The 21,783-nt window shown below is 43.5% G+C and overlaps 2 protein-coding genes and 3 non-coding genes across 6 annotated transcripts; 1 reads left to right on the forward strand and 4 right to left on the reverse strand.

Moving 5' to 3' along the window:
* On the reverse strand, positions 1-3,306 carry LOC108937276 (RING finger protein 223). Of its 2 annotated transcripts, none has more exons than XM_029253974.1 (4): positions 3,209-3,306; positions 1,858-2,216; positions 1,049-1,156; positions 1-497 (listed from the first exon to the last, which is right to left on the reverse strand). In XM_029253974.1, the coding sequence occupies exons 2-4, from the start codon at positions 2,184-2,186 to the stop codon at positions 452-454; spliced, it is 483 nt and encodes a 160-aa protein (XP_029109807.1). In that variant the 5' UTR covers positions 2,187-2,216; positions 3,209-3,306; the 3' UTR covers positions 1-451. The 2 variants fall into 2 exon arrangements, with proteins under 2 accessions (XP_029109807.1, XP_029109808.1); XM_029253975.1 differs by having other exon boundaries at positions 469-493.
* A 4,641-nt stretch (positions 3,307-7,947) lies between these two features.
* On the reverse strand, positions 7,948-8,019 carry trnap-ugg (transfer RNA proline (anticodon UGG)). Its single transcript has one exon. It is a non-coding gene; the product is annotated as a tRNA-Pro (tRNA).
* A 266-nt stretch (positions 8,020-8,285) lies between these two features.
* On the reverse strand, positions 8,286-8,357 carry trnap-cgg (transfer RNA proline (anticodon CGG)). Its single transcript has one exon. It is a non-coding gene; the product is annotated as a tRNA-Pro (tRNA).
* An 825-nt stretch (positions 8,358-9,182) lies between these two features.
* Positions 9,183-9,254, reverse strand: trnap-agg (transfer RNA proline (anticodon AGG)). The gene has a single exon. It is a non-coding gene; the product is annotated as a tRNA-Pro (tRNA).
* Positions 9,255-9,473: 219 nt separating this feature from the next.
* Positions 9,474-20,788, forward strand: cep63 (centrosomal protein 63). The gene is made up of 15 exons (XM_018756963.2): positions 9,474-9,545; positions 9,849-9,909; positions 10,337-10,514; positions 11,869-11,964; positions 12,795-12,917; positions 13,642-13,767; positions 14,142-14,351; positions 14,764-14,909; positions 15,664-15,810; positions 16,095-16,164; positions 16,322-16,519; positions 17,435-17,521; positions 17,793-17,998; positions 19,177-19,522; positions 20,176-20,788. The coding sequence occupies exons 2-15, from the start codon at positions 9,869-9,871 to the stop codon at positions 20,350-20,352; spliced, it is 2,151 nt and encodes a 716-aa protein (XP_018612479.1). The 5' UTR covers positions 9,474-9,545; positions 9,849-9,868; the 3' UTR covers positions 20,353-20,788.
* Positions 20,789-21,783: the final 995 nt, after the last annotated feature.

Here is a 21,783-nt window from a genome sequence, read left to right on the forward strand (position 1 = left end):
TTATTAGAAACATTGAAAAATTATATACAAAAGCACATTTAAAAAATGACAGGTCTGGACACAGGGTGATTGTGCCCCTAGTTTCAGAAGGGCAGGAGGTCAAGGGGGGCCCTGACCTGCTGGAGACCATCTGTTTGTGGGACACTGGGTCAGGACAGCTGAGCCAAATCCCCCATGAGCAGCTGTGAGGGATTAGGGTGGAGAGAATAGCTGACGGCCACGTCCTCGTAGCCGGAGTCTGTGCACCATGTGATTGTTCCTCAAGTGTTGCAACAAAGGCCAGTCTAACGCGATTATTTTCCACTGCACGGCATCTTTTACATCCAGCCTCCTACGTTCTGGTTTCCCCCCCAGGAGGTCCCATAATACTGTCCGACGCACACTTGTATAAAACTGAAGACTTATTGAAAAGTTTAAGATCAAGGCAGGGAATGTTCTCCTAGCAAGTCCCCTAAATCATTTCTTCTGGTGAGAGCCTGCGCCAAGACTTCATCTGTCTGTCAAAAAGAAGAGAAACCATTTGAATTGCTTATTTGTGTGCAAAAGTGACATTCACTCAAGACAGCCTTTGTGCTTCCGTTTATTTAGGTGGCAATGCATTAATTCCTCAATAACCAGACATGTTTAATCATGCTTGATTCTTAATTTTGTTTGTGCAATATCTCCAGCTTCTGTAACATCTTTAATCACTGTGTCCATAGCTTGCAAAACCAGCCAGTGCTGATCTTCTCAATACCAGCATCTCCATTCCACTGTTGTGTGGACTCCCCTCAATAAGCAAATGGCATACTTTAAAATTTGTTAAATTAAGAAAATGTATGCAAGTGTGGCAAGGAGAAAAGGAAGAGCAATATTAGATTGCTGTGGCATTACTGAGGATTAGATAGGATTTCTGCATGCATGTCCCAGATTCCACCTTAATCCACTTTGTAAGTATTTGTGTAATATTACACAAGAATATTACACATGTTTTTGAGGGGATTAACACAGGCAACATTTCTCCATCAAATGCAACAGTACAGCAAATCACAACGCTTCGCCAACTCACACATTAGACGTGGGCAGCAGTGTTTCCTGCTGCTGGTGCTTTGTGAAATGTAGCCTCCTCAAGAAGGCAGGCAGTTTGATCTTTGGTCTGGAAGGCTTGGAGGATGGCCTATCATGGAAAAATAGAAGAAAAATGGCACAGGTTGGGGGGGAATTGAGGCGATGCACCTTCCCTAAAAGCACAATTTAACCTACACCCCCAGCACCACACTTAAAATTGAGACCTAGTCTTAGCCATTACTATGAAAATGTATTCCCAATATTCTGTTTTTCATATTTTTACATTAAATTTGACTACTTTAAAATATATCAGTTCTTCCATATGAATGGAACCTCAGACCAAACTTGATAACCACCATTTTCAGGTCTTTCCCATGCTGTGAAAGAAATAAATGCAGTCATGTGTGTAATCCAGTCCATACTGATGGGCTTCAAAGTTACAAATCTTTTGCCAGCTTGACACTTGCTGGTAAGGGTCTGAGTTTATGAAAATTACACTGAGCAGTAACTGTTTTCAAACAGCTGACTAATTACCCAGTTAAATTACTTCACACCTATTTCATTATCTTCCATACCAAGGAAAGAAAAACACAATCCCCCCCCCCCATTCACTCTCCAGCTCCATTTATATACAGCCAGAACAAAACAAGATCTGATTGAATATGTTGGAGAAAAAAACCTGCAAAAACAGAGCCGGAGGAAAATACTTCATTGCAGCCATGTCATTTATGTACGACCTGAGCAGCATCTAGATCCCAGTCAAAGCGACTATTGTCTGCAAATGACCAGGGTAAAAGGGGAGGTATTTACCATTCCTCTGTTGAAGCAAGTTGTGTTTTTTTGCCCTGATTCTCCTGTTCAGCTTCCTTCTCCTCCTCTTCGTCATCATCCTCAGAGATCTGCTCCCATCGCTCAACATCTACCCACAGCGCTCCCTGAAGACCTCGGTCAGGGTTCACGTAGGTTGTCTGCCGGCAGAGCGGGCAGCGCACGGTAAGGAGGCCGTCCTTGAGCTGGGCTATGAGCTCCAGGCAAGGAGCGCAGAAGGTGTGCTCGCAGTGCAGGACCCGGGGAACGCGGTCCTGCCGGGAGTAGGGCAGGAAGCACACGCTGCATTCCTTGTCTTCGTAGAGTACCATGCTTTACCGCTCAGTAGCTCGGGGACAAAACTGCAGGTGGGAGGAAGGGGGGGCAGCAATGTTAGGAATTAAGAGGTGCTACATTTTCTCTGAAACCAGTTCGTAACTTTATTCAAAGTTACTTTTTCCTCACTGTACCTGGTGCAAATTTTTGCTTTTACCTTCAAGCATGGTTTGTTCAGATTTTTCTTCCTCTTCCAGCAGCAATTAGGATACATTCCATCCATAATATTCAGAAAAACCATTTACACCTGCAATTATCCCCTTAAAACATTAAGCTACAGCCTCACACAGTTCAATGAATCTTTAATGCACTTTCATGACTAAACAATACAGATAGTCACATATACAATGATCTAGCTATAATCTGTACTGCTCATCACAGGCATTACAAGTGTGTATATGTATATTCACACACCAGTAACATTCATGCAAACCTGTGGGTAATCCCATTGTGTAGTACTGTCAATGTTTGTGCTCAAGTCTGTGAGACAGTTTGTGGGATAAGTTCAACACTTATACAGCAGTAAAGTTTTTTTTTTTTTTTTTTTTAAAAAAACTGCTCAGTGGTACAACAGCTGAAAGCAACACTCAAACCTGGGACCCTGGCAGGGATGCCAGCAACTCCAACCACTACTGGACTCCACTCCCATAGTGTACACAATACTTCAGCATGCATCATATTGCAATTATTGTTTCAACATAACTTACATATGCACCTGACAATAAGCCCATTCCTATGATTTGTACACCATAGTACTTTTTACTGCATCAGTCACGATAAGTACCTTAATGCCATGGGGGAGAATATAAGAGGCAAGAAGATTTGAACATGGGACCATAAATATATTTGTTAATTTTGTGCATCTACACAGCATTTTGTATAGATGTACTATGACTCATATGAGTCGTCAGTCAGTGTGTATACAGTTTAATTATATAATAATAAAGCTACTAATGAGCACGAGTCAAACGCTTATGTTATAAGCACGTGTAGAAGAAGAGCGCACACACACACTCACCGTCTGTGTGTGTTTTCTTGTCTGGAGACGGCGTCAGCAGGGAAGCGATGTGTCTTTATGTTTGATCTGTGTTGTAACTCGCGTTCTCACACCCTCCACTACCTTATAGCTCCGCAAGCTCCGCGCTGCTCCTCCTTTTATACGGCTGCCCTTCACGCGACTGCCGGGACCCCCCCCTCCCGGCATGCGCTGATTGGCGGAGCGCGGCAAGCGCGGCGCGCGCGCCCTCGCCCTTGCCCTCGCGGACGGACGACAGGTGTGCGGGCGCAGGAGCCATTTTACTTGTGTGCGCGCGCGCGCGTGCGTGCTCCCGTGAGCATAAGCTTAACGTCGGGAGAAAGCGGTGTCCCGTCGAGTGAGCTTCGTGGCTCGAGTTGGAGTTCTCCACCAACACAATTATACCTTCAGTTATCTCAATGGTGCGACGTTTCTTTCCCACACCTGCACTTTCCCCCAACCAGCACATGATTTTCTCACATCTGAGCTCAGCTTTGTCACCGCAACGCCGGCGCTTCGTCATGACCCCATCCATCCATCTGTTGTGATTTCGCTTCACTTCTGGTTTACGTTCACTTGTAGTTGACGTATTTAACATTCGCATTTGCGCATTTAGTGTTTTTACTCGTTGCGGTTTGGTTTGCGTTTGCGTTTCGTACATTCCTGTGTTTGGCAAATTTCATTTTCCCAATCGTATTTTAATAAGCCAGGTCAGAAAATGGATGGACCTTGTTATATGAAGAGCACAAGTGTGTGTGACTGTCTCAAAATGTCACCATGTGATGTGGAGATGATCCCCTCGAAAGCACCACTCTCTTAGGTACGAGGAAACGACTAGTCCTCTCCTAGTCCTAACAGTAGGTACATGTGATCCCATGGGACAAATAACAGGTTTATCTTCGATATTTACATTTATTCGTTCAGCTGATGCGTTTCTCCAAAGAAACTCACGTCGAGGTTGGGGTATTTACAGTTAGGTTACCCATTCATACAGCTGTTGTCATTTTACTGGACCAGTTCGGGGTAAGTACCTTGCTCAAGGGTACTATAGTCAGAGGTAGGAATCAAACCTGCGACCTGGATTGATATTATTATTATTATTATTATTGATGATGATCAATGTTATTGATTCAGCCAAAAATATTGTCCCTCGCTCTTTGCCCCACACTAAAGAGGCACTACTGTAGGCCTATAGTTTTAGTAGTATAGTTATAGTTCTAGTTGGTGCCATGAGCTCCGGTGGACAAACCACCAAACTAAGTATTCTGGAAAAAAAAGAGCCATCATCTTCTGCATATCATTGCACGTAAAAAAACGAGGAAAACCGCAAACGTGATAAACATAATATGATCCAGGAAGAATCAAACTTTGCTGATTTGCTTACAAAAGCTGAATCCCCTAAGTGGTTTGAGACCCTCCTTCAAAGAGTCGATGGGTGTCTTTGTGACGAACGCGCGATACATGCATTAATAGAAATATATAAATATACGACGCTAAATGAGAGTGGCAAGCAATTTAGGAGGCTGGCAACATGCGTATCTTGTGCAATGAAGCTGCACAAATGAATGGAAAATAAAGTGTTCAATAGAACCAGACAAACCGGTTATACAAATGTATCTCTGCACCCTTTCCACCAGGACGGATATTGGCATTAATGAATAAATTCAAAGACAGGCACCCAAGAGCAGGTCTGCTGAAAACAGAGATGGGAAAACCTCACTTTAAAAAGCTTACAATAATGAAGACTGAGAGGTTTTGACAGTTTCTAAAAATATACTGCATATTTCCATAGTCTTAATGTAAGGGTTAGAGTTATAGGTGAAATTTTTTTTCAGAATATTCACAGAGGCTGAATCTTAACTTTAGCTGTGGAAGATTAATGCATGTAATGTATGTTTATTATATTAAAGCAAACATATTCTTCTGCACCCATCTATCCCATCATAGTTTACCTACAAATTCTTGGATGATGCACTTTTGAACAATTAAAAATCCAGATTTTTCCTTCAGTAATACCTCTTTCATATGTGTTTTTTTCCCCATTGCCTTTATTTAAGCAAAAAAAAATAAAAATCAGTCAAGGTCAGAATTTTTTTATTCTTTTTTTTTTTCTCCTTTTCTAATGAACACACAGGGCGAGTGAATGCAATGGTGCAACTGGATGTCATGTGAACAAAACTGCACCGACTAACCTCCTTTATACAATGACTTTGAAAGGACATAACACATCGCCTCAAACCAAAAGAACAATTGTCACCGTTCCGCTGGAGGGCAAACAGGTTGTCGCAATAAGGTGACAAGTCATACTACAAACTGCAGCTGACGTGTTGACAAACAGGTTCACGAGACCAAGAAATAGAGCAAACATTATATTTGATTATTTATTACATTCTATAATTTTATATTCTACATTCTATTATTTCATTATATTCGTTTATTTATCATATTCTATAATTCTATATTCATATTAATCTATATTCTATATTCTATTAATCATTGCCCTAACTATGTGTTCCCTGAATTGCCAGACGATAAGTACAGCAGTATTTACAAACAATGATCTGCTATATAGTTAAGCTGCATGTGTCATAGATGTGTCATATTCAGGGTTGTTTTGAAGACAGACCACGGTGAGATTTTTCTAGGCGCTAGAAGTGATATTTATGATACAGCTGATCGGTATAAAAATTGCTTTGTTTTTGATGTCGATCAATGAATTGATTGTTTTATCCTGACCAAGTCAGGCCGTAACTCACTGCATAAATGACAATACTGAGGTTATCATATGGATCCTCATGAGATGACAGTTATGCTTGGAAACATTGGAGGAAAAAGGTGACGAGCAAAAACCACATAGATGGACTGAGTCACGGTTACTGGACAAACTGCTTCCAGACTGTAATAAGAATCGTTCTGCTGGCAATGGTGGCTTTTTGATACAGGTTTAACTTAATGCCAAGAATACAGACACAGGTGACACCACTCTAGCTAGAAATAATATTTTTGTTACGAAATGTCATGAAAAGTGTTTGGTGTTCTTGCGGTCACACATTAAAACACCCTTTACTTTGGTATTTGCTTGCATTTCAGGTGACGTATTTTTCATCCCGGAACCAGTCATCTTTTCTTTATAAGAAATGATGGCAATTTGTTCCCTTTACGGGAATGGCAATCCGCCCAGCGGTCTAACTTCGTTGAACAAATTAACTCCATTATGTGGGAAATGGTTGTATAGTATTATCAGATGAGGCTGGTGAGAGCAATACACTCTTCTCACACCATGTTGTCCATCTGAGAATAATGTTAATAATGTTAGTCATCAATCACAGTCAAAATTACAGAGAAAAAATAATAATAAGAAGAAGAATTAAATAAAAAAATTCACTTTAAACTCAACTAAATGTTTTTAAATTTGTGTAAAATATATGTGTGTATGTATGTATGTATGTAAATTACTTTTTAAATTTTTTCATTTTTGAGTGCATATTCTGGTTTAGCCCCAAACCTGGGAAGGCTATATCGATGCACATTAATGAGTTTCTCCTTAACTCACTCATTCACTCACTCACTCCGTGACTTTCACTGACCGCTTGTGGGGTTAGGGTGAGCGTGGCCCGGAGCCTATCCAAGAAGACGCACATGCGCACAAGCGCCGTTCACTGCACACGGATCTAATGCGCAAACAGTGCCCCCCAGTGACTGCTTATGGTATGACAAACACTAAATATTATGCTGTACTTCAGAATTTCAAGGTCCCTCCGCTGAACTATTCCAGAGTCATGTTTCTCTTCAGATGTTTTTTTTTTTTTACAAATTTTAAGTTTCAGCCGTTGAAAAATGGATCATCATAAGATGAAGGTAATGCTTGGAAACATTGGGAAAAGATGACAAGCAACAATGGACTCAGTCATAAAACAACAAATGCACTTACAAATACGCTGCGCAACCACACCGTCACAATCACAATACCATCATATATGCGTTTCAAAATAAGTTGACATTTCAATACATGGCACAGGCTTCTCGGTCATCCATCCATCCATCCATTTTCAGAACCGCTTGTCCCATACGGGGTCGCGGGGAACCGGAGCCTACCCGGTAACACAGGGCGTAAGGCCGGAGAGGGAGGGGACACACCCAGGACGGGACGCCAGTCCATCACAAGGCACCCCCCGCGAGACTTGAACCCCAGACCCACCGGAGAGCAGGACTGCGGTCCAACCCACTGCGCCACCGCACCCCCCGCTTCTCGGTCATTAGAAGCTGAAACCAGAACACAGAAATGGGCTTCTCATTCATTGGTCGATACTGCAGCGTGCCTGTCTTGCACGTTGCCATTGGTAGGTTCTGACTTTGTGAAAGTTTGAGCTTTCGAGTCTGCCATTGGTCAATCCCCTCCATATCTGCTTGTCATTGGGCGATTATAACTTTTCCGAAGCTGTGGTTGGTCGAATTGCACTCCAACATTGCTTGGGTGTCTGCGCGCGAAGCGCTCGTGGCGCTCGCAACCCTCGCTGAATGTTTGCGCTCCTAGCGAGCCCAGATCAGATGACGGCATAAAGAAACAGCCAAGAGGCGGTGAGTACCTTAACTTTGCGTTTTTTTTTCGTCATAAATAGCTCCCTCTTGCTTTTTTGAAACAGTTTTTTTTTTCTTTGCATGTCCGTGTCATTTTACGAGAATGATCACATTGTAGGACGAGATGTATGAGTATTGACGTAGCTATGTGGAGAAAAAAAGAAGGGCTCGTCCGGGATTTGAACCCGGGACCTCTCGCACCCAAAGCGAGAATCATACCCCTAGACCAACGAGCCGTTGTGAAGGCGTTTTCTATTGCAATGTATTTATAGGTACTGCAATAGATTTTGTGTTGTCTTATCTTGGTATTTTCTTCATTTCTTTGTTGTTTTCCTGTGTCGCTTCACGTCAGTCGAGAGAGCAAACAATAACAGACAATTTCTGCTGGGTGAATTTTACACTACTCTCCTGTAATTATGACGTACAACTTACGCGGGACCACATTTTGTACATAGAAAATATAGGTATTTTATAAGGTTTCCCCCGTTGAAAAGTAACTGGAGGGCTCGTCCGGGATTTGAACCCGGGACCTCTCGCACCCGAAGCGAGAATCATACCCCTAGACCAACGAGCCAATCTGTGTAAATCCGGCAAAAATTTCCGGCCTTATAATGTGTCTATTGATTACTAGTATATCGATATTTTTCTTTTATTTTCGTTAACTGCGATAAATAAATACTTCAAGTATCCTTTCAAAGCAGACATATGCATGCCTCACAGAGAAATGTATCGAAAATTACATGGTTATTCCTAGTAGGAATCTTCGGCATTGCTTAATAATTATAAAAACTGGAATTATCATTATGTATGCTTGGTCTGCTCATCAATGGTTTAATATATTAATGTGTTTTTGCAACTTTTAACACGTTAGAACTTTTCTAGTAGTTCCATGGGGGACTTTACGCAGGATCACCATCACGTTCTTGCTCTTCCTTTGTAGTTCTTGCCCTGGTGGCGTCCATAGCAACCAGGGTTCACTGTAACGGCGTAGGACGTATCCAAGGGGCTCAGGGGGTATTTGTAGCCCACTTCAGTTAGAAAGGCTTTACTGCCAGAAGCAGTAGAGCTTTTAGAAGCCTTGGCGCTTTCCTCAGATGTCAAAAACCGCAATAAAAGTAGTAAAACGTTAAAGAGTAGAAAGATAAACGTGACAGTTGTTCCACATCCCTCAGGTAAACGTTAAAAGAGTAGAGATATCGAAAACAACGGTGTTGAGCAGTTCTGCCTGGAGTAAGAAATAGAAGTTTGCCTATAAAGACATTACACAAAAACAATATCCAGGTCCGCACTGAAGGAATAGACGCTGTCATTACGGTAACACATCAGTATAAATCTGCAACGGCTTTAAGGTTTATAGTTTATCCGTGGAAAAAAAAGAAGACGAACTACAAAAAAGCGAGGGCTCGTCCGGGATTTGAACCCGGGACCTCTCGCACCCTAAGCGAGAATCATACCCCTAGACCAACGAGCCATGTTTTGCGTTGTTTAGAATTTCACGGAAGAGCTTAATTCTGTAAATCATTCTGTGATTATTTATGTTACTGTTTTAATGTATGTCTATGAGCAAATCAGTTAGTTACAAAATGCATTTTCTGAACTTGTATTCGACACAGAGGCGTCACCGCACTGCACGTTCCTGTTTAAGTTGCCGTTGGGTATGAAAACTACATTTCCCATGATGCTTTTAGGCGACGACGCTGTGCGTGCACTGAAACGGCCGCTCTGTTACTCGGTACGTGAAGGAACTGATCCAGCCTTTGTGGTAAGTTGAATTAATAATACTGGAATAATAAAAAGAGTAGAATTGTCATCGGTGAATTCTAGTGGAAAGAATGATGTATTTGTAGATCGAACACCAAGGTAAGTATTGCTTGAGATTAATTTATGAAAGCGAAGCGGGTCTGCCGTCTGGTCGGTGACGGTCTCGTGCCGCCGGCGGTGGCGGGCGGGTTTCAAAAACAATTTAGAAGTGTTTTTGACAGCTTTATTTACTTCAGCAAATGTTGTTTTCATGCAGAGAGAGTGTGTCTTTATTTACGTGTCGTGTTTCTGTATGGTTTCATAGCATATGTTTATGTCGCGGCTATGGAGGCCTTTCTGGGGACTCTGCAAGAGCATGACCTAAGGTGAGTAAAGTAAACTTTACTGTAAAGTATGTAAAAGTTGATATCATTACGTAACTTGAATCAAATTAGTATACAAACTTGTTCAAGGGAAAGTGCAAAAAAAATCTTTGTGTTACATTCACAATGCGAATACACAGGAGTACCCATGTATAATAATTACATTAAAACTAGACAGCTTTTTCCACATATCACTTGTTTCCATAACCTATATAATCTAGGTTTTTTTTTTTTAGAAACACAATTCATGCACAGTTTATAAATCCATGACACAATCCTCTAGAAATGGCATGTTTCAGATTTAGTGAGGTTGTTTTAGGCCAGTAGGTGGCCTAGTGCTTTGGGGAGTGGGGTTGTAGCATGAATATTTTCCAACATGATGATGATGATGATGATGATGATGATAAATGTATCCCCTTTCCTTTCCCAGTGCCGTGCTGACCTCCTGTGAACCCGAACTTCAGGAGCTCATGCGCCAGATCGACATCATGGTAGCTCACAAGAGAATCCAGTGGGAGCAGGAGATGCAAACCATGGAAGGTCGTTTGCTGGATGGAGAAAGGGAGCTGCAGTCTGCCAGAGATGTACTAGAAAGAAAAAATACCGAGGTATCTGTATGGTATATACAGTCTCTCCACGGAACGAAGGAAACTGGAACAACAGATTTTGGGAACGGGGGATGGAAAAGAAAAATGGGCTTCTTGTAAAAAAAAAAAAGAAGAAAAAAGTTCAAAGAAACAATAGAACGCACAAAATAGGCATTGAGACAGTTTTACTATGTGTACGTACGGATGTGCATACACGCGTACCTGTGCGCGTGCACAAATATTTGCAAGACATACCGTCAGAAGGGGCATGTATGTAGGGCAGTCGCACCTTTTGTTATATATTTTTATACAAAATGTTGGGAACTGAATTTTTGGAGCGGCATCCCCTCATGTAGCAAATTTGTTTTTTTTTTTTTTCAATAAAAGACGATTGTATTTTTGCAGCGCTTTGACATTCTCCTTTTACTCCTGATGCTGTAGATCTTTAGAGTCAAAGATGCCGTCATTGCCCTGTTAGACCTCCAGGGCAGCGGCTTTCGGATGGCAAAGTTGGTAGTGGAGAAGGGGCTGTTTAAGGTGAACTGGCATGAAGGCTGCAGCCGAGAAGCAGCATTTTGTGCTGCATGCGTGTGAGCTTTTCTGTATGGCGCGTTTAACACAAGCGGCTTACACTTGTAAGGACTGTGATCAGAATTTATTTTCTGCTCAACTTTGATGAATGAATTAATGAATGAAGCTATGAATCCCAGATGGAAATTTCTCTCAGGTGCGGCAGCATATTACGTAAGTACGTACTTTTACAAGAGAGTCGAACGATTTGGTTTGCGCCCATATCTAAGGGTTAGCTGAATTACTGAGTTTCCATACATGTGATCGCTGACACGCCTCTCTTGAAAGTGTAGGTAAAAACAAGCGTGGACGGAGAGGTGCAATTAAAATGTAAATTTAAATTTTTCACAGAGCCGGTTTTATTAAACATACCGCATGCAGATGTAAGTAAAAAATAATGGAATTTTGGGGGGATGAGTACGGATTTTTGACAGCCCTCGTGATCAGAGAATTCTTAAGACATTCTGATGCTGAATGTCAGGTACGAATCACTTCAGATGAGTCAGTTACATATCAGTTTCATGTCTGTTTCAATGCTCAGAATTAATATAACGTATGTTGTGAAATATGATGATGATCTCTTTAGATAAAGGTGTTCCGATGGCCTACAGCTTTGAAATAGAATGTCGCAATAATGCATTTAGTGTGGATACAGCGGCCTTGCAGGACTTTTGAATTTTAGGAGGCGTGAAGCTTGCACGATTCTCTTCGCTGACAACGTAATGCTCGCCGTTTCGTTTTTCATCAAGTTTTACACAAGTATGGTCCAGCACGCCGTTCATCTTCCATGTCTTCTCGTGGTCAGGTAGAAGTGCTCCGTCGGCAGCTAGAGGAGGCGCAGGCCAGGCAACAGGATTTGGCATCCAAGCATGAGGAGCAGCTGCAGCTTTTGCGCAATGAGGTGTGTGGGTCTTCTTCAGGCCGAGGGATGTGGAACAACTGACACGTTTTCACTTTTACCGACATGAACCGAAAAGAAACTGTCCTGTTTAAAAGGACCCCACTGTTGCAGACTACGGAATGTGACATCCACCTACTCGCCACGTGTAGACCTGACCCTAGGGAAACATCTTCGTATTTCACGTCAGATGGCCTGTTGCAACATTCTTACCACTTCAGTTTGCTGGAGAAAAGTAAAAAAAAAAAGAAAAAACCTAATTACATCTGAAAGCACAAGATGGCATCTGCGTTTGTCTAATTTCAACGGAAAAGATGAGATTTAAAATAAGAACTAGACAGATTTAATTGTAAATATATTGTACGTATACTTCAATTATAGCGTAGCCACACTTACGAACGTTGTATACTGTTGGTCCCAGCTACATAGCACCCTGGTGTATGTTGTTTTGCAGGTACGTTTCACGTCGCATGTCTCACCGTATTTTAACAGGCAAGAAATGCTGTTGTACTGAATAATGCTGTAAGTGCATGGTATTAAAAAAATGGTTTACATTTTCATAAGTCATTCTAGCTGTTTTTGTTGTATGGGACCCCATTGAATGAGGGCTTGAGTGTACTTCTAATATTTCTCTCTTCCGCATTTAGAAAATAACTTTGTGGTAGATTAACAATATTAGAGTCAACTGTACCTTATATATTGTAAAATTTGTTGTCCTGTTTCAGCATAGCACAAGAATGTCTCAGTTATGGTTTGGTTTCTGTGTCTTGGAATGCCGCGTGGATTCAGCAGCAAAGGTGGCTAGTAAGCCTCATGTGTGACATCCTGTACAGCTGGCCAAGCTGAAGCGAAGCTATGAGAAGCTGCAGCGCAAGCACCTGAAGGAGGCCAGAGAAGGAAACAGGAGCCGGGAGGAGGACAGGAGCGAAGTGAACCGACTCAGCAGCAAGCTAGAGGTACTGCGCAGCCTTCTGAGGCTTCCTTTCCCAGTCACTTTGTTCCTGATTTTTTTGCATTTACATTTATTAATTTGGGAGATGTATGTGACCAAAGCGACATACGACAGCAGTGAAATAGTAAATCAGTGGATCTAGATGAATACATCATAGTAGCACTAGATCATAGGTGATGGTCTAATTTACAAAGTTGTAATGTGATCAGGAGAGATGTGGGTTCAATGGGGATGGGGTTTGAGACCCTTCTTGAATATTGCATGGGATTCAGCAGCTCAGAGGGGCAGAGGGAGTTTGTTCTTCCCCATCGAGGCCAAAATTGAAAAACGGTGGGCTCTCCGTTTGGGCACTTGCAAGCGTGCAAGTGCTGTTGCTGAGATGTGGGCATTGATCAGGGCCTGTTAGTGTCAAGTTGCTTATTTTTCACAATTTTGTAGGCTAAACGGGTACAGGTGTGCTGTGTTCTGGAAGTGATGCACTCATACTGTGCTTCAGACTGTTGGGACTTGACCTGAACATGCAATTTTGCACTCTTAGGCAGTAGAACTACCCCATGAAACACTTTACAACATCAAATGTTTCTGAACTTTGAACAATTGATCCAGTCATTTCCTAACTAAGTTGTTTTGCTTAAACATAGTAAAGTGAAAAGTTTTAGATGCAGAGCTGGGGCAGTCAGGTGAGACTTTGGCTTCGAGTGGTTTAATCAAAAGCTTATGTTCTCCAGGAGTTCCGTCAGCGCTCTGCCGAGTGGGAGCAGCAACGAGCACAGTATCAGAAGCAAGTGGCATCCCTGGAAGCTCAGAGGAAGGCACTGGCTGAGCAGTTCAAACAGATGCCTGCAACAGTGAGGGTGACTGCCCGAGAAGCACCCTGCTAGCCTTCTGCTGAATTTGTTTCGATAAAAGCAAAACGCTTGATTTTCTGCTGTCATAGTGATTCAGATACAAGCTGCTGGCACTATTCAGGGACATTTTTACATGACTCAGGTCCAGTCAGTGGGTACTTGTTCCATTATAAGCCCAGTGACATTCTGTATGTTCTCCACATGTCACATTTGAAGTGACATCAAACCCCCCAGCCTTGGAACAACCAGGCCTACTTAACAATATACCTTAAAGCACAATTCTACATTTTTTTGGAATGTCCACTGAGCGATGAGTGGGTGTGTGTTTAAAATTGATGGAGGGAGACTGCTACTCTCTGTTCACGTTTACCGTGCTGCAGCAGATGCCGGTGTCTGCCCGGCAGGAAGACCAGAATGAGCGTGCCAACCTGTGTGAAGTTCAGAGGCTGCGCAGTCATCTGGAGAAAGCCCAGGGTACACTGCGTGTCCAGGAACAGGAGCTGGGGCGTCTGCGGCTGCTGCAACGAGAGCTGGGAGACTCCCAGCGGGAGCGACAGGTCGGCAGGAGGCGGTCCACTGAACCTATCAAGGTTGGGGGTGGAGGAAGTGAGGGGTCCACACCATCAGAACTGGGACTTTTTCGCTGGTTACAAGCTTAGTGTCTTTTCATACAGGTGCACATTTCCGATAAGAGCAGCATTGCTGCTTCCTGGAGGCCTCACGGTCGAGCTGGTGGAGAGACAAACTGTCTAGAACAGGGTTGTCAAATGCAGTTGCTGAGGGATTGCACCTAGTCTTTCTGTTCTTTTATTTGCATAAATGGTATAAATGAAGATAATGCAGGTTATTTAGAAGATTGCTGTGATTTTGCTATTCGTTTAGGAAATTGCAGTGTGCTATAAATATAGATAATTATATGGTAATTTGGGTAATTAAGACTCCTCTGTGTGATGAAACAGTTGAGTGTGACAGATGTGGCTCTGAGTCGTGTGCTCCCTGCAGGTGCTGAGCGAAGAGAAGGCGGAGCTGCAGGCCACCCTGGAGACACAAAATGAGTTTGTACGCAGTGCGGGTCTCCAGCAGCAGCAGCTGCGCACAGAGCTGAGTCGACTGAAGCAAGCCCTGCAAGCCAAAGAGCATGTCATTCGGTACTCGCTACGACTGCAAGTGTTGCTTCTGCCAAACGCTACTTGAGTTTGTTGAATAGGAACATTTACTACCTCTCTGCCAGACGTGCGCTGAAGTAAAATTGAAAATAGAAGATTTGCGTAGTTAACGCATCTGAAGGAAATGCTGGTGAAGAGGGCATGGCGTTTTAGCAGATTTATTCAGCCCATCCATCCGACTTCGGAGATCTCGAATTGAGGAGTCGAAATATGTTTATATTTATTCATTTAGCTCACGCTCTTCTCCAAAGTGACTTACATGTTAAGGTTACAATTATTTACCCATTTATACAGCTGGGTAATTTCACTGGAGCAGTTTAGTGTAAGTAAGTATGTTGTTCAAAGGTACTATAGGAGGAAGTGGGGATTAAGCCTGCAACCTTTGGATCCAAAACCAGCAGCTCTAACCACTACGCTACCAGCTGAAAAGAGATTTAATTCGTGTTATTTGTCTTGGGTTTTACTTTTGAGGCGATTAATATACAGTGTTCTGTAAAACTGTTTGCTCCTTTTCAATTTTCATTTTTTTCATCTTTTTGACATTAAATTTGACTGTGATTGATGTCCATTTAAGTCCTTCACACCAGATAAACTGCGTAAAACCACTGGTGTCACTTTTTCTTTTCACAGGCTGAAATATCATGTCGTCATGCTGCAAAAACAGTGACAAATACTTATCCATGGCAGTGTAGGTGCCTTCCCAGTGTCCTGTGCTGAATGTGTGCTCTTGCTCTAGGTCCCTGGAGGAATGCCTGAGAGACAGAGGTGTGTCCACAGGGCTTTCTCCACTCAGGCAGGAACTGGAGAAGGCCCTGTTCCAGCTGCAGAATTCCCAGTCCTGTGAAGGACACCTGAAGGCCGAGGTGGCTCGACTTCGGGACAGGTATTTGGGAGGGATCAGAGCTGCCCTGTGATCAGCAGTGTGGATTATGACTGAAAATTTGCAGGTTAAAATTCCAGAAGGGTCCTGAGCACCATGTTTTAAATTGCTCAGAAAAATTTTCATATCTGCCTCTGTACGTATGGCAATTTGTAGTGTGTGTACATCTCTTTAAGACTTTATTGGATTATTCTGGCTACAGTTTTAAATCAGTTCTTTTCATTCTTTAAGGTCCAAACAGTTGTTTGTCTTACTTTGGTGTTCTTTTTTTTTTTTCCTCCCTTTAGTATGGAGAGCACACAAGGGCAGAGCTGTCTGAAGGAGGAGCACAATCGTTCCTTGGGGGAGGTGAAGAGGGTAAGGGCTCCTGCAGGCATCCCGATGGGCATTTGTCCCTGGTGCACGGTCGTGTGATGTGTACTGTGCCTGGCGTTTACCTGTTATTGTTGGGTTGCGCTGGTCTTCGCTATGGTCGGGATGAAACTTCTTGACCTGTTTCATGGTCTTTTTTTAGTTAAAGGACGAGCTCCAGTTGATGGAGCAGACACGACGTGGGGAGGTAGAGGGGATGAAGAAGGAGGTGTCCCAGCTGACCAAAGAGCTGCACCAACGAGACATCACCATAGCCACGCTAAGTGGATCGGCCTCCAGCATTGAGCGTCAGCTGAGGGGCGAGATGGAGCGCTCGGAGCGTCAGGCAGCCGACCTTAAGGTAGGCGGCACCTTCTAATAAAGAGCCATTCAGCTATTACCCAAGAAGACTGCTGCCTAAACACACTTGGCCCTTACGACCGGAAGTGTGTTCCTAGCTCAAGTTGCTTTTACCGTGTAGCAAACAGTACGATAATGTGCAAGTTTGTCTATTTTTTTTAACGGGTTTGGTTAATGAATGCAAAATATTGTAACGTTTCCGTGCATCCGTTATGGAAAAATGCTTCTCCGATGCGCGTTCAAAGTGCTCTGCTGCATCCCGGACAATGAGGGAGGGAGGCAGGATGTACTGCCCCCCCACAGTGATGCAATACATTGTAGCGGAACACTTTTACTATTGTTTATAAAAATCAGAACTTAACTAAAATTGAAACTGGCTTAAATGACAAACGTCATCTCCACAACCTCCCTCCAGTGCTGTTCACCGATGCCGCGTAAACTTGACCGGTATTTTTCACTGGCTTTGGGCTGCTTTTGTTTCATCTCCACAATTGGTAAACACATAATGAAAAAGTGTCCTTCCAGTTATTAATGGATAAGCTTCTGGAAGTGTCTTGGATGTAGCTATAGAAAATATGTTGGAAGACTTTGTGTTTTTTTTTTTTTTTTTTTTTTAAAATCCACATTGAGCCAGTAACATTAATAATGGCAACAAGCAGAAATTTTTATGCTCCGACACAGAAATGATAATTAAAAACAAAAATAACTAAAGTGCACAACGTTTGTATCCGTGAAAAATTGTAGTTTGTTCATAACATGAGGCACTGGTGTAAGACGTTAATAAACTGTGAAGAACTATGTTAGTTTTGTTACAGCTTTTGTGTCTTGAGTGTGTTTCATACATATGGATGGTGGGATTTTGTAATGTGCATCTGAAAGTCGTGTTACCCTGTTCTGATCCACACTTCCAATCTAGGTTGCCCAAGTCCAACTGGAGACACTCAAGATTGAGAACCAGCATCTCGCCGAGATGCTGGAGCGAGTCGATTCCAGGTCTTCTAAGGTTTGTGTATTGCTGTGGGCCTTGAGCAAGGGCTACTCCAAAAATGGACTTGAGTTTGTTTTTTTCTGCTTAGTTCTCCAGTCTGGGCATTGCACTTGCAAAGCCTTCCTATTTTAAAGAAGCATTGACATTGAACACATCCTTCAGCTGTTGGTTTAGCCCATTCTCTGGTGTCTCTCCAGAATCACTCTGCAGCAAGCCAGGCTTTTGCTTGCAGCCAGGGCTGATTTGTACAAAGAGGACTATAGCATCACATGTCTTCATCTTGCAGAGGGGTGACAGCTCCTTGGCCTCCCTCAGGGAGAGCTACGTGTCGTCACTGAGTAGTCTGGAGCAGGAGAACCAGCAGCTGAGGCAGGAGCTTGCAGAGTTGCGCGCTCGGCTGGAGGCCTCCACGCAGACCTGGCAGGACAAGTACGAGAGGGTGTTGCTGCAGAGCCAGGGCAAGCTGAGTCAGCTGCGTGCCGCCGAGGAGAGGTACACACTCATCATATCATGTATATCCTTATGATTTCTGTAATACGGTACAAGCGAATTTGCGACTGAGGACGAAGTTGTCGAAACGGAGACTTGTTACGGTGTAGTGCAACCCGTGTTCTCTGCTCCGTATTTTATTAGAGGTTAGAAGTTACTTCGTTCTTATAAGGGCTTTATTTATCAACCTGTTATTGTGGAAGAATCGCGTCTCACTATAATGCAATAGTTTCCTAACCCAATTTCATAAAAGGCCTCAATCTTGATAACAAGCAATCCATTGGAAATGTGGGCTCGTTTTTGAAAAGCTGATTAAGTTTAGAAACAGCAAGGTCTTGTTCCAATTTCCTCTCATAGTTTCACATACTTACATTTCTTCATTTACTTGGTGGTTCTCTCCAAAGCAGCTTTCAGTGTTAAGCTACTCAGAGCTATTTACCCATTTAGACAGCTGGTTACTTTTACTGGAGTAATTTAGGGTAAGTACCTTGCCCAAGGGTACAACAGCTGGAGGTGGGACTAGAACCTGCAGCCTTTGGATCCCAAGGTATCAGCTCTGATCGCTACGTTATCAGCTGCCTCGCATGAACGCTTAATGTGAATATTCGCTCCCAGAGAAATGTCCCCAAACTCAGCTCATATTTTCCACAAGCATACGTAGTAGTGGGGAAAGTGGAAAAACACTGTTCTGGTGTTTCTGGGGTACAAAGTGCAGCATCATGAAGAATGTATCACTAATACGGTTGCTTTTCTGACAGCAGAACGTAATACACTGTGTCAATAAAGATCGTTGGACACATTTATGCTCATGCTATTTCTTAATATTTCCATCACCGAGAATTTCCTAGTATGTGGCTACTGACCTTGCAGAAATTTAAGAAACAGGAGGAAGAGCATGTGAGGAAAGTTCTGTGGGGCCTCACCGTTTACATAATGCCGCCCCCTGTTGGTGAACTTGAGCAGCGCACTTTGTTATAAAGTTTTTGTTCATGGTGGCGCGATATAATTCAGGGTATTGAACACTGGTACAGGCATCCATATGCATTTTTTTGAGGGTTGAATTATTTCTCTGTCTAGTTTTACACTCAGTCCAGAATACAGTCCTGCCTTTTCCATCAGACAAACATGTTAAGGTGTTGGTCATTTTCCAGGTCTTACTCTGAGGCTCATTTCCATTCCAGGAAAGATGCAGAGGCCCAGCGGCAGCATGAGGAAGAGCTGACTGCCATGCGGGCTGAGATGCAGCGCATGGCCTTGCACTACGAGGAAGAAATTCAAAATCTCCAAAGGAAATTTGAGAGGCCCTCTGAACCACCAGTTCAGCGTCCCTCTGATTTGCTGCACGGCCGGTCCCTCAGCAGCGGGTCAGCATCAGCCGCATCCTCCTCCTCCTCCACTCAGGGAGAGGCAGAGGGCAAGGGGGTGCGTGTGGCCACAGACAGAGCCCCAGGCAGGCATGTGGAACACGGCAGCTCCAGCTCTGCAGAATCCCAGTACCTGGTGGGCCGAGATGATGGCTTACAGGAGGTCAGTCTCGCTTCGAGACACTCTTAATGTAGCCTCTCATCAGAGATGGTCAAGTAATCTGGATGTTGCTTCTGATTTCATGTCATCAAGGGCTCAGATGACTTTACATGTCTTTGGTACGTGTAAATTAATAGACCAGTCAGTTCACATTGCTGTATATGCTTCATATTTTTTATTTCGCTAATCAAAAGTAAAATACAGATTAAATTTATGTAGTAGATTTAAAATGCGGATAGGTGGGTCGTAGGGTAAAACTGCAGTTTTAAGCAGTCAAGCTTAATTACTCTGTATTGTATTTTTAAATCTTCATCATCTTCTTTAATTGGTGATTTCATGCTGACATCGCCATAGGATGCGACTTTTCTAAATACTTATCCTGGAGGTCCAGTACAAGTAAAAGGCTGCAGCATTATTGACAATAAGTTCTGTGTTCTCTTTAAATTTTGGGGGTGTTTTCTGAGTCTTGCTGGTGCACGAGTGAAAATAGCGTTATTGGGCAAATTGGGTGCATGTGTGCAGCTTCTCGTAGCTTCTGCAAATTGTACACCTTGGTTAAATAAAGGCAGCACCTAAATGAACTCAAATGAACAGAATATAATGGATGACAGCAGTCGAAAGCTGGAAGTAATACAGTTTGGCTTCCCGTGCTGCAGGCCCGCTGCGCTTCCTCACCTGCAGACTCAGTGGCCGCCCGCTTCCTGGAGGAGGAAGACCTGCGCTCTCAGGAGCTCCTCAAGAGGCTGGACTCTCACATCCAGGGCATGCGGGAGGACACCACTAAGACCATACGCAAGTACCTTGGAGAGGGATCTGGCCCTCCCTCTCTCTGAGGATTCATCTTGCGTCCCTGTCCCCCCCCGAACACCTCCATCTTGCCGCTGGAAGTGACCAGACCAGACCCTCTCCGGAGCTCACAGGACACCAGCTCCAAATGGTGCTCTTAAGTGAGGTGGAATAGGAGCATAGCGCAAACCATGGTTCATGGTTTCTTGGTTAGAAACTTGATTGACGGAGCACATCGAGTCAGAGATGGAATGTCAGTGGTGCTGTAACTTCAGCTTTATTTGGGATTTCCTCCCACGCTCCACAAATTAAGGTGCTCCAGTCCGACCCTCCTGTGCCTGTTCAGGACAGCTAGGCAGCAACCACTGTGCACTTTGACATTCGTCCTTCCTTTAAATCTGTGACTTATCTGTGTCTGCCTTGTCTCTGTGTGCTTCTTCAAAAGTGGATTTGTCATTTAAAATAATTAAATATTTGTGCTTTACAGACGTAAAGATGTCAGTTGTAAAACAGCATTGTGTGTGGGATGAGACTCGGGACTGGGGATCCTTTTCAGATTTGTCCACCGTGTCCGGCGCAGCACCGTCCGCGATAGGTTTGTGCTCCTGCAGACTCGGGTCCAAACCTCTGCTGCACTGGATGACTTCCAGTGTGAGAGAGGAAAACTGCATGACTGCAGCGATTCAAAACGGGTCACAAAGCTGTTGCTTCGCGGGGGGCCAGTGGAGTTCTCACCTCTCCCCCTACATTGTCTGCTCCTGGGGTGGGCAGGAGGAGCGGTGCACGTTGTTCAGCCAAACTCCTGTGAGCCCCCCATCTCCTGCACGCTGGCCGATTGAGTTTGCTGCAGGAATGTGCGCGCTCTGCCAATACTGTCAGGGTAGCAGCCGCCCCCTTTGTGAGAAAGACCATGTGGAATTTTAATGTCGGCCACGTGGGACTCGGAAATCTGGCATGGCTGCGGCCAAATGCAGTCACTGATGTGAAGCCAAGGGGAACGATTTACATATTTCACCGATGGTAGCATGGAGAAGGTAAGCAACAGGGCTGAAGGACGGTTAAGGACAGCCATTTACCCATTTAATGAGCGTTTACAAGGAATGTTGTAAATACCTTTCCTTTTGGAATGTTCCTTCCCTCCTTTCCCACTCAGAAGCGCGTTTCACTTGGCAGACATCAATTATTGCAAGTGCGAGCAATCATTCTGAAAGGGGTAAAGTTCCTAAAAAGCATTTTTAACCTGCCAGTGGTCAGTTCCACAGAATATGCATCACTGGCCTCAACAATACTTGTCGCCTCCATTTCCGCTCCTTCTAGACTATAACCGTTTTGTTTCAGGATTCATTTTTAAAAGGGTTTTTTTTTTTTCTGTCCTCTTTTTCACAATGTGTTAAGTCCAGTTTAGAGTTGTATGCAATGCTGTAAGATTGTGCTGGGGGTGGGTGAGATCTCTATCATTGCCCACAGATGAAGGAAAG

The sequence above is a fragment of the Scleropages formosus genome, chromosome 8 (assembly GCF_900964775.1).
Source record: "Scleropages formosus chromosome 8, fSclFor1.1, whole genome shotgun sequence".
Lineage (NCBI taxonomy): Eukaryota > Metazoa > Chordata > Actinopteri > Osteoglossiformes > Osteoglossidae > Scleropages > Scleropages formosus.

Bases quoted from the DNA above. Each gene is read 5' to 3' on its own strand.
- cep63 (XM_018756963.2), top strand. From the start codon at position 9,869: ATGGAGGCCTTTCTGGGGACTCTGCAAGAGCATGACCTAAG. The intron at 14,352-14,763 runs GTTGGGGGTGGA...TGCTCCCTGCAG, and splicing joins GGTCCACTGAACCTATCAAG to GTGCTGAGCGAAGAGAAGGC. The intron at 17,522-17,792 runs GTTTGTGTATTG...TTCATCTTGCAG, and splicing joins TCGATTCCAGGTCTTCTAAG to AGGGGTGACAGCTCCTTGGC.
- LOC108937276 (XM_029253974.1), bottom strand. From the start codon at position 2,186: ATGGTACTCTACGAAGACAAGGAATGCAGCGTGTGCTTCCTGCCCTAC. The intron at 1,157-1,857 runs GTAAATACCTCC...TTTCCATGATAG, and splicing joins CTTGCTTCAACAGAGGAATG to GCCATCCTCCAAGCCTTCCA. The intron at 498-1,048 runs GTGAGTTGGCGA...TCTTTTTGACAG, and splicing joins CTGCTGCCCACGTCTAATGT to ACAGATGAAGTCTTGGCGCA.